The sequence below is a fragment of the Oncorhynchus keta genome, chromosome 5 (assembly GCF_023373465.1).
Source record: "Oncorhynchus keta strain PuntledgeMale-10-30-2019 chromosome 5, Oket_V2, whole genome shotgun sequence".
NCBI lineage: Eukaryota > Metazoa > Chordata > Actinopteri > Salmoniformes > Salmonidae > Oncorhynchus > Oncorhynchus keta.
The window spans coordinates 7,449,627-7,462,961 of NC_068425.1; the positions used below are offsets into that span (position 1 = coordinate 7,449,627).

At 40.9% G+C, this 13,335-nt stretch overlaps 1 protein-coding gene across 3 annotated transcripts in view; it reads left to right on the forward strand.

Annotated features, from left to right (window-relative positions):
- The window catches only part of LOC118384412 (scavenger receptor cysteine-rich domain-containing protein SCART1-like), a 37,123-nt gene that overhangs the window by 13,333 nt on the left and 10,455 nt on the right, over positions 1-13,335 (forward strand). The window contains exons 2-7 of one of the 3 annotated variants that reach the window (XM_035770927.2): positions 1,531-2,035; positions 2,208-3,265; positions 8,985-9,014; positions 10,985-11,290; positions 11,458-11,766; positions 12,718-13,041. In XM_035770927.2, coding sequence (XP_035626820.2) covers positions 3,103-3,265; positions 8,985-9,014; positions 10,985-11,290; positions 11,458-11,766; positions 12,718-13,041 — 1,132 coding nt within the window. In that variant the 5' untranslated portion in view covers positions 1,531-2,035; positions 2,208-3,102. Of the gene's footprint in view, positions 1-1,530; positions 2,036-2,207; positions 3,266-8,984; positions 9,015-10,984; positions 11,291-11,457; positions 11,767-12,717; positions 13,042-13,335 lie in introns of those variants that run through there. The other 2 variants (XM_035770928.2, XM_052518624.1) reach the window with 2 other exon arrangements.

The window sequence follows — 13,335 nt, forward strand, 5'->3', positions numbered from 1 at the left end:
TCTGGCTAAAAATACTTGAATCAGTTATAAAACACATTGCCCTTTATGCTTGTGAGGTCTAGGGTCCACTCACCAATCAAGAATTCACAAAATGTGACAAACACCAAATTGAGACTGCAGAATTAGAACAATACCCGCTAATTATCCAAATCCAGAAAAGTGTCGTTAAATTCTGCAACCACCTAAAAGGAAACGATTCCCAAACCTTCCATAACCAAGCCATCACATCCAGCAAAATTAACCTGAAGAAGAGCCCCTACGCATGCTGGTCCTGGGGCTCTATTCACAAACACAAACAGACCCTACAGAGCCCCAGGACAGCAAAACAATTTGACCCAACCAAATCATGAGAAAACAAAAACATAATTACTTGACACATTGGAAACAATAAAAAAACAGAACAAACTAGAATGCTATTTGGCCCTAAACAAAGAGTACACAGTGGCAGAATACCTGACCACTGTGACTGACCCAAAATGAAGGACATCTTTGACTATGTACAGACTCAGTGAGCATAGCCTTGCTATTGAGAAAAGACGCCGAAGGCAGACCTGGCTCTCAAGGGAAGACAGGCTATGTGCACACTGCCCACAAAATGAGGTGGAAACTGAGCTGCACTTCCTAACCTCCTGCCAAATGTATGGCCGTATTATAGAGACACATATTTCCCTCAGATTAAACAGACCCACAAAGAATTTGAAAACAATTTGAAAACAAATCCAATCTATTGGGTGAAATACCACAGTGTGCCATCACAGCAGCAAGATTTGTGACTTGTTGCCACAAGAAAAAGGCAACCAGTGAAGAACAAACTCCACTGTAAATACAACCTATATTTATGTTGATTTATTTTCCCTTTTGTACTTTAACTATTTGCATGTCGTAACAACACTGTATATAGACACAATTCTTTCGGAGCTTTTGTGAGTGTAATGTTTACTGTTCATTTTGTATTGTTTATTTCACTGTTATTTATTATCTCTTTCACTTGCTTTGGCAATGTAAACATATGTTTCCCATGCCAATAAAGGCCTTAAATTGAAATTGAATTGAGATTGAATGAGCTTGGAGAAACTCCGTAGTCCATAACAGATCAGCATTTTAGACAGAATGTAAAAGGATGTTCAACATATTCCATTAAAATGACATGTATATATATATATATATAGAGAGAGAATGTTTATGTTTTCCACCAAAGCCTCCAACTAGGGGAAAGAGGCATCATAAATTTAAATAAAACTGACTTAAAATCAAACCCTTATTAAAGAGAGATGAAGACAGTCAAATCTCAGTAGCTGTAACATAAACTATATCTGACATTGTATCTGACAATGGAATGTATCTGCTATTTGTATTTACAGCTAAGTCCCCTCCTGTTCCCTGATTTAAGAGGTGATGACTACTCCACTCCACAGCTATTGTCAACTTTCTCCTGATATGAACTGAAGCCACGGCTCATCCACTTGCACATTGAATGTTTCCCCTCCAAGCACTAGTAACCCCTATCAATTTTCTCTCATTACTGTACAGCTTCTCCATCACCTGCTCCATTCAGCCACAGTATCCTGGAGGCCTCTTCTATCTGGACTTCTCTGGGTCCAACAGGACTGAAACTAAGCCAGCAGTCAACCACTCTGCCTCCTTTCACTTCCTTGTTGCAGAGTATACAGACTGTGGGAAACACAGCTGCAGCTATGTAGTCAACGTTTCCACCCGGTCATTCAGCTCGGCTAATAGTGAACTAGCTGTCACCATTAGAGGTAAAGTAACACACGCTTTAAAAAAAAAACACATTTAAAATAGCTTTTACGTGAGAGAAAAATCATAGTATTGTAAGATGATTCATAGTCCTTCATATCACCATTTTTTGTTTTTATATCCTATGAATTTCCCATCTACAAGTCTTCATGGCCCCCATCATTGTCTCTGGAGGGACTGGTGGGGTAGGACTGCTGTTTCTGCTAGTCATCTGTCTAGTCATCTGGAGGACAAGGATGAACAGAAAGCCATCTACAGAGGCTGAAACAGAGAGAATGTAAGTGATATCACTATACTGTAAACTTGATTTACGCCTTGAGCCTGAAAAGTTAAGCAGCATCCCAAATTCGGGCCAACGATTTTTGTTTATATCATTTTGTTTGTAAGGTTTTTTTTATTCCCTTGAGTTTGCTTTTGCGAAAATTCATGAGCAAACTGTTATGCAACAGGTCTTGACAACAGACACAACAGAGGGGAGGACAACGAAGACGAAGAGGACTATGTTAATGTTGAAAACGTCTGTTACCAGAGAGGTCTGGAGGATGCAAAGAAAAATTAGAAGGAAAAAGGGCTCAGCTATGGAAAATCAGAGGATGTCTATGACAACGAGGACGGAAACACTCAAAGAAATGGTGTTAGTGGGGGGTCTCATGAGAAAATGAACAGTGAAGACGATGATGAAGATTACGTTAATGTCTCTGCTCAGGACAACACAGCACATAATGCACATAATGAAGACATTTATCAAAACTATTAGGAAAAGTAACAGTGGACTGTATGCAACCTGTCACTAAAGTAGCTCATTGGCATCAACACATGGATTTGGTCCTTCGTGACATGTTTATAAAGGGGCGGCAAGTGGCTTAGTGGTTAGAGTGTTGGGCCAGCAATGGATTGAAACCCCGAGCTGACAAGATAAAAATCTGCCATTCTGCCCCTGAACAAGGCAGTTAACCCACTGTTCCCCGGTAGGCCGCCATTGTAAATAAGAATTTGTTCTTTACTGACTTGCCTAGTGAAATAAAAAAATGTAATTAAGATGCAAAAGTATAACAACTACGGTGGCTGTAGTTGACACTTAAACTAGACATTTGAAATAATGGTATTGCTTTATTCTATTTAGCTTTTTGTATCCAATCAAAATGTTCAGCATATTTGATCCATTGGGTCGAATTCCAAACTAGTTTTTTTTAGGTCAAGACCATCAATCTATGCATTCTCTTTTGAGTCTCTTTTGGTTTTCCACCAATCATACAAGGGCTATATTGACCACAGAACTGTCTACTCTGCAGTAGATACTTCCCCATTTGTGCTGTGGCTGTAACAGTGAGCTGTGAACTGGAAATGCTTACTTATATAGTAGCATCTACATTCACAAGACATTTTGCGACAGAGACTGGTCAACACACTTTTCACCAGAACGCTTGTTCAGGTCGACTAGAGAAAATACCTGTCTTTTTTTCTGACATGAAGACCCAAATATGGAATATCTTCTGTCTGACAATGGGTGAGTTTAATTTCCAAAAAAGTCCAATTTACTGGAATATGTCAGAAAATAGAGAAAACAGTAATATCTTGAAATTAATATTTTTAAGGGCTGCACATTGGATACAAGTACTCAGGGATGGATTCTACTTCAAATTGAGAAAAGTGTATCATGTTCATCATTCATTTATTTGAATGGTAAATTTGCTTGAAGCTTTATACTTGCACTGTTAAACCTCCACAGAGGGTTGAGTGTCTGCAGGTTCTCTCCTCCCTTGGGCTTGGTTGATTAATGAAGGTAATCGATTTATAAGGAACTCCCCTCACCTATAGTGTCACGCCTTGGTCTTAGTATTTTGTGTTTTCGTTATTTATTTGGTCAGGCCAGGGTGTGACATGGGTTTATTTTGTTGTGTTTCTTATTGGGGTTTTAGTAGGCATTGGGATTGCGGCTGAGTAGGGGTGTCTAGCATAGGCTTGGCTGCCTGAGGCGGTTCTCAATCAGAGTCAGGTGATTCTCGTTGTCTCTGATTGGGAACCATATTTAGGTAGCCTAGGTTTCACTGTGTGTTTTGTGGGTGATTGTTCCTGTCTCTGTGTTTGTAGTCACAAGATAGGCTGTATAGGTTTTCGCGGTTCGTTTGTTGTTTTGTATATATTTTTGTTATTTCATGTATCGTTTATTTTCATTAAAGAACATGAGTAACCACCACGCCGCATTTTGGTCCGACTCTCCTTCTACAGACGAACGGCGTTACATATAGGTCTTAATTGAAAGGAAGAATCTAAAACCAGCAGATGTTAGGCCATCCATGTAATGACTTTGAGTTCAATCTCAAGTAAAGATTTGGATCTCTGTCAGTAATGGGGAAGAACGAGGAGTAATCTCTCCAGACTATCATAAGTCCTTCTGTGGCACAGTTGGTAGAGCATGGCGCTTGTAACGCCAGGGTAGTGGGTTCGATTCCCGGGACCACCCATACGTAGAATGTATGCACACATGACTGTAAGTCGCTTTGGATAAAAGCGTCTGCTAAATGGCATATATTATTATTATTATTATTATATTATTATTATATTATAAATCACTAGCCAATAGTCAAATGATCGGTCAATGTTTAGTAAAAGGATTGATATGCTGGCTTTTGCCAGATAATTGATGCAAGCAATTTATATTTTCATAGAATTTACGTATTTGACTACATTGAGATTGAGTTCAATAAAACTGATTTCAATAATAATTCAACTTAAAATAATGATAACAATTACCAGTAGATGTATTTTAAGAGTGACTGAACTTCCTGATTTGGCCTCGTTTTGTAGCTTAGTCATTAAGAAACACTTGTGGCCTCATGATAGAAGCCAAACAACAGTTTTCTTGGGGGTGTGGTTTTGACGTGGGTGTTTCTTGGGTTTGTTTTTGCCATTCAATCACAAGAAACATTGGAAGTAGTGAGTACAGAGGTAAGCTAAGTTATCTTTGCTATGGAGAGAACAACGTTTTGAAGTCGATGACTTCTCCCCTCCTGACTGAATCGCCCATCTCAAGATCAGCTCAGTTCAGTTCCACATGTGTAGGCTAAAGCCTGCACTGACCGTGTGTTTAGCCAAGCTGGCTAGCCAATCAAGCTGAAATTCCCCTGTCAAATCAGTAATAGAAAGGAAGCAAGAGCCAGTGGTTTGGAATGTGTTTCATAAGACACTCGTTCTACAACGAGGGTGGCAGGTAACCTAGTGGTTAGAGCGTTGGACCTGTAACCGAAAGGTTGCTAGATTAAATCCCCGAGCTGACGAGGTAAAAATCAGTCGTTTTCTGCCCCATGAACAAGGCAGTTAACCCACTGTTCTTAGGCCGTCATTGTAAATAAGAATGTGTTTCTTAACTGACTTGCCTAGTTAAATGAAGATAAAATCAAAATATACACAACATTTTGCTATGAAAGTAGCTTGCAATGTAGTTTCAACGTTTCAACAAGATGGAAAGACAGTGGAACTGTGGAAACAGTATCAAGAGTTGAATGCCCAGTCATGAGTCAGCTCAGCTTGCCTACAACACAATGCTCTATAGCCTCGCTGGCTAGTCTTGGCTCGTCTCTCCTTATGTCCACTCTTAGACCTTTGCCCAGAGGACAAATCCCAGAACTACTAGTATCCCGACAGGTGTAGGCTACACGTGAACATTACACAAACATCGCCCAGCTTAAGTCTGGATACCTTTTGTCAACTAAAAATTGACGATTTGTGTTTTTGTTACAAAGACAAAACATATCCTGTAAATATCATATTGGTGTGCTTATGAAGACAATATTTCTACTCTTATTTTCTATCCCATGCCCCTGATCCAAGACAGGTACATGATAATGGTCCATTCTATATCAAAACGATTCACAAATACAGTGCATTCGGAAAGTATTCAGACCCCTTCACTTTTTCCAAATGTTGTTACATTGTAGCCTTATTCTAAAATTGATTAAATGAATCAAAAATCATCAATCTATCCACAATACCCCATAATGACAAAGCAAATACAGATTTTTAGATACTTTTGCAGATTTATATAAAATAAAAAACACGTTTTATTAGTCACATGCATGAATAGAACAGGTGTAGACCAGTGAAATACTTACTTACAAGCCCTTTCTTTACCAACAATGCAGTTTTAAGATAAATACCTAAAAAAAATAAGATATAAAGTGCAGCATTAAAATAACAATAGCGAAGCTACATACAGGGGGTACCGGTACAGAGTCAATGTGGAGGATATATACAGGGGCTACCGGTACAGAGTCAATGTGGAGGATATATACAGGGGGTACCGGTACAGAGTCAATGTGGAGGATATATACAGGGGGTACCGGTACAGAGTCAATGTGGAGGATATATACAGGGGGTACCGGTACAGAGTCAATGTGGAGGATATATACAGGGGGTACCGGTACAGAGTCAATGTGGAGGATATATACAGGGGGTACCGGTACAGAGTCAATGTGGAGGATACATACAGGGGGTACCGGTACAGAGTCAATGTGGAGGATATATACAGGGGGTACTGGTACAGAGTCAATGTGGAGGATATATACAGGGGGTACCGGTACAGAGTCAATGTGGAGGATATATACAGGGGGTAACGGTACAGAGTCAATGTGGAGGATATATACAGGGGGTACCGGTACAGAGTCAATGTGGAGGATATATACAGGGGGTACCGGTACAGAGTCAATGTGGAGGATACATACAGGGGGTACCGGTACAGAGTCAATGTGGAGGATATATACAGGGGGTACCGGTAAAGAGTCAATGTGGAGGATATATACAGGGGGTACCGGTACAGAGTCAATGTGGAGGATATATACAGGGGGTACCGGTACAGAGTCAATGTGCGGGGGCACCGGTTAGTCCAGGTTATTGAGGTAATATATATATACACATGTGGGTAAAGTTATTAAAGTGACTTATGCATATATAATTACAGAGAGTAGCGCAGTGTAAAAGAGGGGGGCAATGCAAGTAGTCTGGGTAGCTTCTTCACCTGTGTGATACTCTCGGGGGCGGGGGGAGGGGGGTAATAATCGTTCTGGTTGGCTGGGCTTGGCTCCCCAGTTATGTGGAATCCATAGATTAGGGCCTAAGGATTTTATTTAAATTGACTGATTTCCTTCTTTGAACTGTAACTCAGTAATATCTTTGAAATTGTTGCATGTTGCATTTATATTTTTGTTCAGTATAAATACCACAGCAGTCCTCTTACTTTTGAAAACTTTTACAGTCCTATTGATCAAACACTATGAACAGGTAGGCTCTCTCCCTCAGTTGCCTATGCACATCAACAACAACACAATCAACAACTAATGTTAGCTAGGCTAGGGGTAGAGGTTAGGGTTAAGGTTAGGATTAAGGAGTTAGATTAAAGGGTTAAGGTTAGGGAAGGGTTAGTTAACATGCTAAGTAGTTGCAAAGTAGCTAAAAAGTAGTAAGTGGTTGAAAAGTTGCAAATGAGCTAAAATGCTAAAGTTGACTGTGATGAGATTCGAACTCGCAACCTTCGCATTTCTAGACGTTATACTGTCCTTGTCATGGATGGGCAGCAGATGACTATACCGGGTTCCAGTCCTATCAGCTAAAAACAAGAAGAGTTTTTAGCTGATAGTGGGCACGGGATCACCAACAATGGACAATTGAGGAGTGGAAATACATTGCCTGGTCTGACAAATCCCTGTTCCCGTTGTATCATGCTGATGGCAGAGTCAGGATTTGGCGTAAGCACCATGAGTCCATGGCCCCATCCTGCCTGCTGTCAACAGTACAGACTGGTGGTGGTGGTGTAATGGGGTGGGGAATGTATTCCTGGCACGTTAGTTCGTTTTATGCCAATTGAGCAACGTTTGAAGCCCAGCCTGATCTGGAACACTCAAATTAGTATGATATGTTACATTTGGTATGGTTACATAAGATATATGTAACTGTGAGGGGAACGGCACCTCAGTACCTCCAGGCTCTGATCAGGCCCTACACCCAAACAAGGGCACTGCGTTCATCCACCTCTGGCCTGCTCGCCTCCCTACCACTGAGGAAGTACAGTTCCCGCTCAGCCCAGTCAAAACTGTTCGCTGCTCTGGCCCCCCAATGGTGGAACAAACTCCCTCACGACGCCAGGACAGCGGAGTCAATCACCACCTTCCGGAGACACCTGAAACCCCACCTCTTTAAGGAATACCTAGGATAGGATAAAGTAATCCTTCTCACCCCCCTTAAACGATTTAGATGCACTATTGTAAAGTGGCTGTTCCACTGGATGTCATAAGGTGAATGCACCAATTTGTAAGTCGCTCTGGATAAGAGCGTCTGCTAAATGACTTAAATGTAATGTAATGTAATATGGTTACTTAAGGCAAAAACAAAAGTAGGGTGTTTGGTTGAGGTGGATGGGTAGGCATCTAACGCAAACATCTAGTTAAAATCTCATCATGGACAACACATGTCTAGCAAACCAAATATTTCGAGTTCGAATCTCATCATGGCCAACTTTAGCATTTTAGCTAATTAACAACTTTCCATAATATAATACGAAATGCTCTGAGACCAGGTTGGAGTGCTGCACCTTGTGTCATCCACTCCCCGAATAATTCAAGGTGTTCTGGAGTCAAAGTGGGGTCCTACCCGGTACTAGATGAACGTACATAATGATTTGGCCACTGAGTGTATATAAAACAACAGAAAATCCAGTTTTAGACTGCACTGGGCCTTTACGTAGTGGACAATTAGGAATACAGTAATCGTTTAAGGCAAACGAGAGAAAAAAGGTCCTGGAAGCAGACGGCTATTTTGTAATTTTTAACCGCCGTAACTGCCATTTCCTGTAGGCTAGAGCAAACAGTACCCTATTAGGGTGTGTTGCCTGGCCTTAAATGATAACAAATAGAGTCAAATAATGCCCACATGTGGTGCAGCGCCACTCTTACTTTATTTGGCCAGAACTCTGATTAGTACATCATTCATGTTTGATTGAATTTAGTTTGTGCTAACTAAACATTCTCACTATCCTCACTAAAAATTGCCTTTCACATACCAAACTGACCAATCACACAGCATGCTTCTCGTGACAGTTTGTGGTGAACCACATAATATTGCCTGCTGGCTCATCTTCAGTTTTATCTTACTGAAAAGTTTTTGTCTCAGCTGTGTGAATATTCTGAGACATTGACTACCACTAATTTCAATTTCAATTTGTTTTTATTTATTAGTCTATCTATGGAATGGACCTCTACCTGCAGGTAAGTGAATCTCCTTTGCTTTTAGTCATGTCAATTCCTGAAACCATTGCGTGAAACAAAACAATATCTTTAGCAGAGACATCTTTTTGACATCCAAATATTGATATTAAGATGTCTTAATAACATGAACATTAGAATCAGTAGTAGTTCATACTATACCATATTCATAGTATGCTGCACATATCACAAAAGAAAATGCTGGGTTGTTTGGATGACCCAACTGCTGGGTTGCAGGCTAGTTATTGATGCTGGGTTATTGAGTATATCTCAATAACCCAGCATAAACAATCCAGCACCCAGTGGGTCAAGGAGGTGTGGCTTGATAATCATTTTTTGTCATTCCGATTAATACGTTCTGTTGTATTGTTATCACATATTAAGGTTGAACATTGATACGTTTGTATGTTTGTATGTAATGAAGCTTATAAAAGTGTATGAGTTCGTTAAAAGCCTATGCACATTCCAATGTTGGGATATGTACATTTCAATGGAGGCTCCTCAGAGTTGTAAGGGGAGGACCATCCTCCTCAGTGAAATTCATTATAAATTGTACATTTTAAACATTTACATAGTTATCCTATTTAGATAAAACTATACTAAATATATTCACCAAATAATTGCTTAAAACACACTATTTTGCAAAGGCTTACAGTAGCCTCAACAACACTCTGTAGGGTAGCACAATGGTGTAGCTTGAGGACAACTAGCTTCCGTCCTCCTCTGGGCACATTGACTTCAATACAAAACCTAGAACGCTCATGGTTCTCAACCCCTTCCATAAACCTACACAGTAATTATGTCAAATTCTGGAGGACATCCTGCAGCCTATCAGAGCTTTTGCAGCATGAACTGACATGTTGTCCACCCAATCAAAGGATCAAATAATTAATCAGTCATGGCCAACTTTCCAAAATAACACTGTAATTCTTCCAAGTCAAGGTAAGCTTTTGGTATTACTAATTTATTGCCACCGGGTCCTTCTCGCCTCTCTCCTTTTCCCTTCTCTTGTGGACTTCAATGCACAACACATCAGCTGTATGTGACCAGGCTAAAAAACCTGTCTGTCCATGTGTCATTGTCTGTCACCTCAAATTTGTTTCTCAACCTGTGTGCAGCTACATTGTAAACTTTCCTTCATAGGCTCGGTTGTAGCAACCTCATGATGGGTATAGGGAAAATGTGAGTATCATGTAGTAGCCTTAACCTATCGCTGTTACATTGAACTGGGTGAATGGACTATGAATGAGTCATCAAATATGCTGTATTAGAAATATGGCCATGGTCATGAAATCAAGTCCTCCTCCCTCATCTTAAACGGCACTAAACACCACTGGTACATATCATAATACATATCCCAACATTTTTCTCAATGTTGGGATATGTAAATTATAATGTTGTGAATTTTATATTAGAGTATGTCATGTGCAAAAAATATAGAAAATTAGTGATGTACAAACTTAAAATTATAAACAGGAATGATATTTACTCTCATGGGTGGCCAAAAATAACTATATGAAAGTCACGCCCATAATAGGTCACACCTCCTGAAAATAAATACCCTATGGATTACATTAAAAAAGACCTAGCTGTTCGGTCAACACAAAGTATGGTAAAAAAACAACAACTGATGGTTAAGTTAACCCATGTTTGGTGTATCCCAACAACCCGACATGTTGGGTTATCCATGCAGCACAACTGTGTCGGTCCAAATAACCCATTCAGCTCTGTCCACTATTCAACCAGCTCTGGGTTAAGAAAAAAATGGTCCATTTTATAGAGTGCAGATGAATTCTCTGAGTTGTTTTTTACAGCCATGAATTTGGATGTATAACTGTCCATGCCTTTTAACCTCATAGAGAATGCCCAGATCAGACTGGTCAATGAACCCCCCCCCCCTCCTGTCCAGTTCCATGACTTGAATGACAATGGCCTTCATTTTTGTCCCCCCCACCCTCCCCCAAATCTGCAAGGTGCCCAGGTCAGGCTGGTCAATGGGAATGGTCCCTGCTCTGGGAGAGTGGAGATCTATCACAACAGCCAGTGGGGAACAGTGTGTGATGACAACTGGGAGATGAATGATGCTAAGGTGGTCTGTAAACAGCTGGACTGTGGGAGTGCTATGAGTTCCCCAGGGTCTGCCTACTTTGGTCAGGGTGCTGGGCAGATCTGGATGGATGATATTGAATGCTCCGGTAGTGAAAGCACACTCACACAGTGCTCACACACTACAACACATAACTGCAATCATGGTGAAGATGCTGGAGTTGTCTGTTCAGGTAAGGAATTCACCTTGTTCTGCCATTCTCTCCTACCTGACACATTTCCATTGCTTTAGTTGATATCATGTAATGGGTGATGAGATAAAAAAACATGTCCAGTTCCATGACTTGAATGAAAATGGCCTTCATTTTTTGTCCCCCCTCCCTTCCCCCAAACCTGCAAGGTGCCCAGGTCAGGCTGGTCAATGGGAATGGTCGCTGCTCTGGGAGAGTGGAGATCTATCACAACAGCCAGTGGGGAACAGTGTGTGATGACAACTGGGATATGAATGATGCTAAGGTGGTCTGTAAACAGCTGGGCTGTGGGAGTGCTATGAGTTCCCCAGGGTCTGCCTACTTTGGTCAGGGTACTGGGCAGATCTGGATGGATGATATTGAATGCTCCGGTAGTGAAAGCACACTCACACAGTGCTCACACACTACAACACATAACTGCAATCATGGTGAAGATGCTGGTGTTGTCTGCCTCTCAGGTAGGAGGTGGTTTTATCGTGCTATTGACATCTTGTGACGAGTGATGCACAAACAATTTGAGATCCTCGCAAAAGAAAAATATTAACATAAAAATGAAATGAACAATGGGGTAGAAACACAACAAAATTAATTTTGAATACCATTGCTAGTGAATTTAAATGTGTTGAGTCAGTTATATGCAATATTCATAGATGACCAGCAGGGTCAAAAATGAATAACAATCACCATGGTTGTAGAGGGTGCAAAAGGTCAGCACCTCAGGAGTAAATGTCAGTTGGCTTATCATAGCCGATCATTCAGAGTTAGAGACAGCAGGTGCGGTAGAGAGAGAGAATCGAAAACAGCAGGTCCGGGACAAGGTAGCACGTCTGCTGAACAGGTCAGGGTTCCATAGCCGCAAGCAGAACAGTTGAAACTGGAGCAGCAGCATGACCAGGTGGACTGGGAACAGCAAGTGACCATCTAAAAGCCCCAAATAAATCTGAGATCTGCCACAGAGGTTGCCTGGGGTGACGGAGTTGACATCGTCTGCTCCGTCACAACACAACACTTGGGTGGAGCATTCAAATTAAAGAAGACTTTAGGCTCGTTCAAAATGGACAAAACCACAAGTAGCAACTCTGTCATCTTCAACGTTCCTAAAGAGGTCTTTAGCCATGAGGGGTCGTACCTATGTACCTACCAGTATGAGTCAAGGGTATCCAGTAGAGACTTCAGCTCCCCTCAATGTGACTCTGTTGAATGATCTGTTATAGGTGAGCAACTAAACATTAATGGGTGAACACCATCAGCAAGAGGAACACTGGGTTCCGAGATGATACGTTCTTTAATGCAAGAGTTTGGATATCTCTTCATAATGTATTCTAACATAGTGTTCTCTTGTCGAGAAAGATTACTGTTATGCTGCATTTTAGTGCACACGTTAACAACCTGCTCTTGTCTTTTGCTAGTTGTCTTGTTACAGCCCAACATCTCTCTCAATGCTCCAAATGGAGGGATGTTCTGGGGACTTCAGGGGCCAGAGGTGACCAGGGGCCACAGCTTCTCTATCACCTGCTCCATTCAGCCACAGTATCCTGGAGGCCTCTTCTATCTGGACTTCTCTGGGTCCAACAGGACTGAAACTGAGCCAGCAATCAATCACTCTGCCTCCTTTCACTTTCCTGTTGCAGACTATACAGACCAGGGGAACTACAGTTGTGTTTATGAAGTTAATGTCTCCACCCTGTCATTCCATTCTACCAAGACAGAGTTGCTGACAGTCGGCATTCGAGGTAAAATACATTTTATCTTTATGTTTTCAAGTGCATTACCATGAAGGCCATCAATGTTCAACCTTAATATGTGATAACAATACAACATAACGTATTAACCGGAATGACAAAAATTATTAACAAGCCACACCTCCTTGACCCACTGGGTGCTGAATTGTTTATGCTGGGTTATTGAGTTATCGTTTTTAGATAAAACTATACTAAATATAGTCACCAAATAATTGCTTAAAACAAATAATTGCTTAAAACACACTATTTTACAAAGGCCTACAGTAGCCTCAACAGCACTCTATA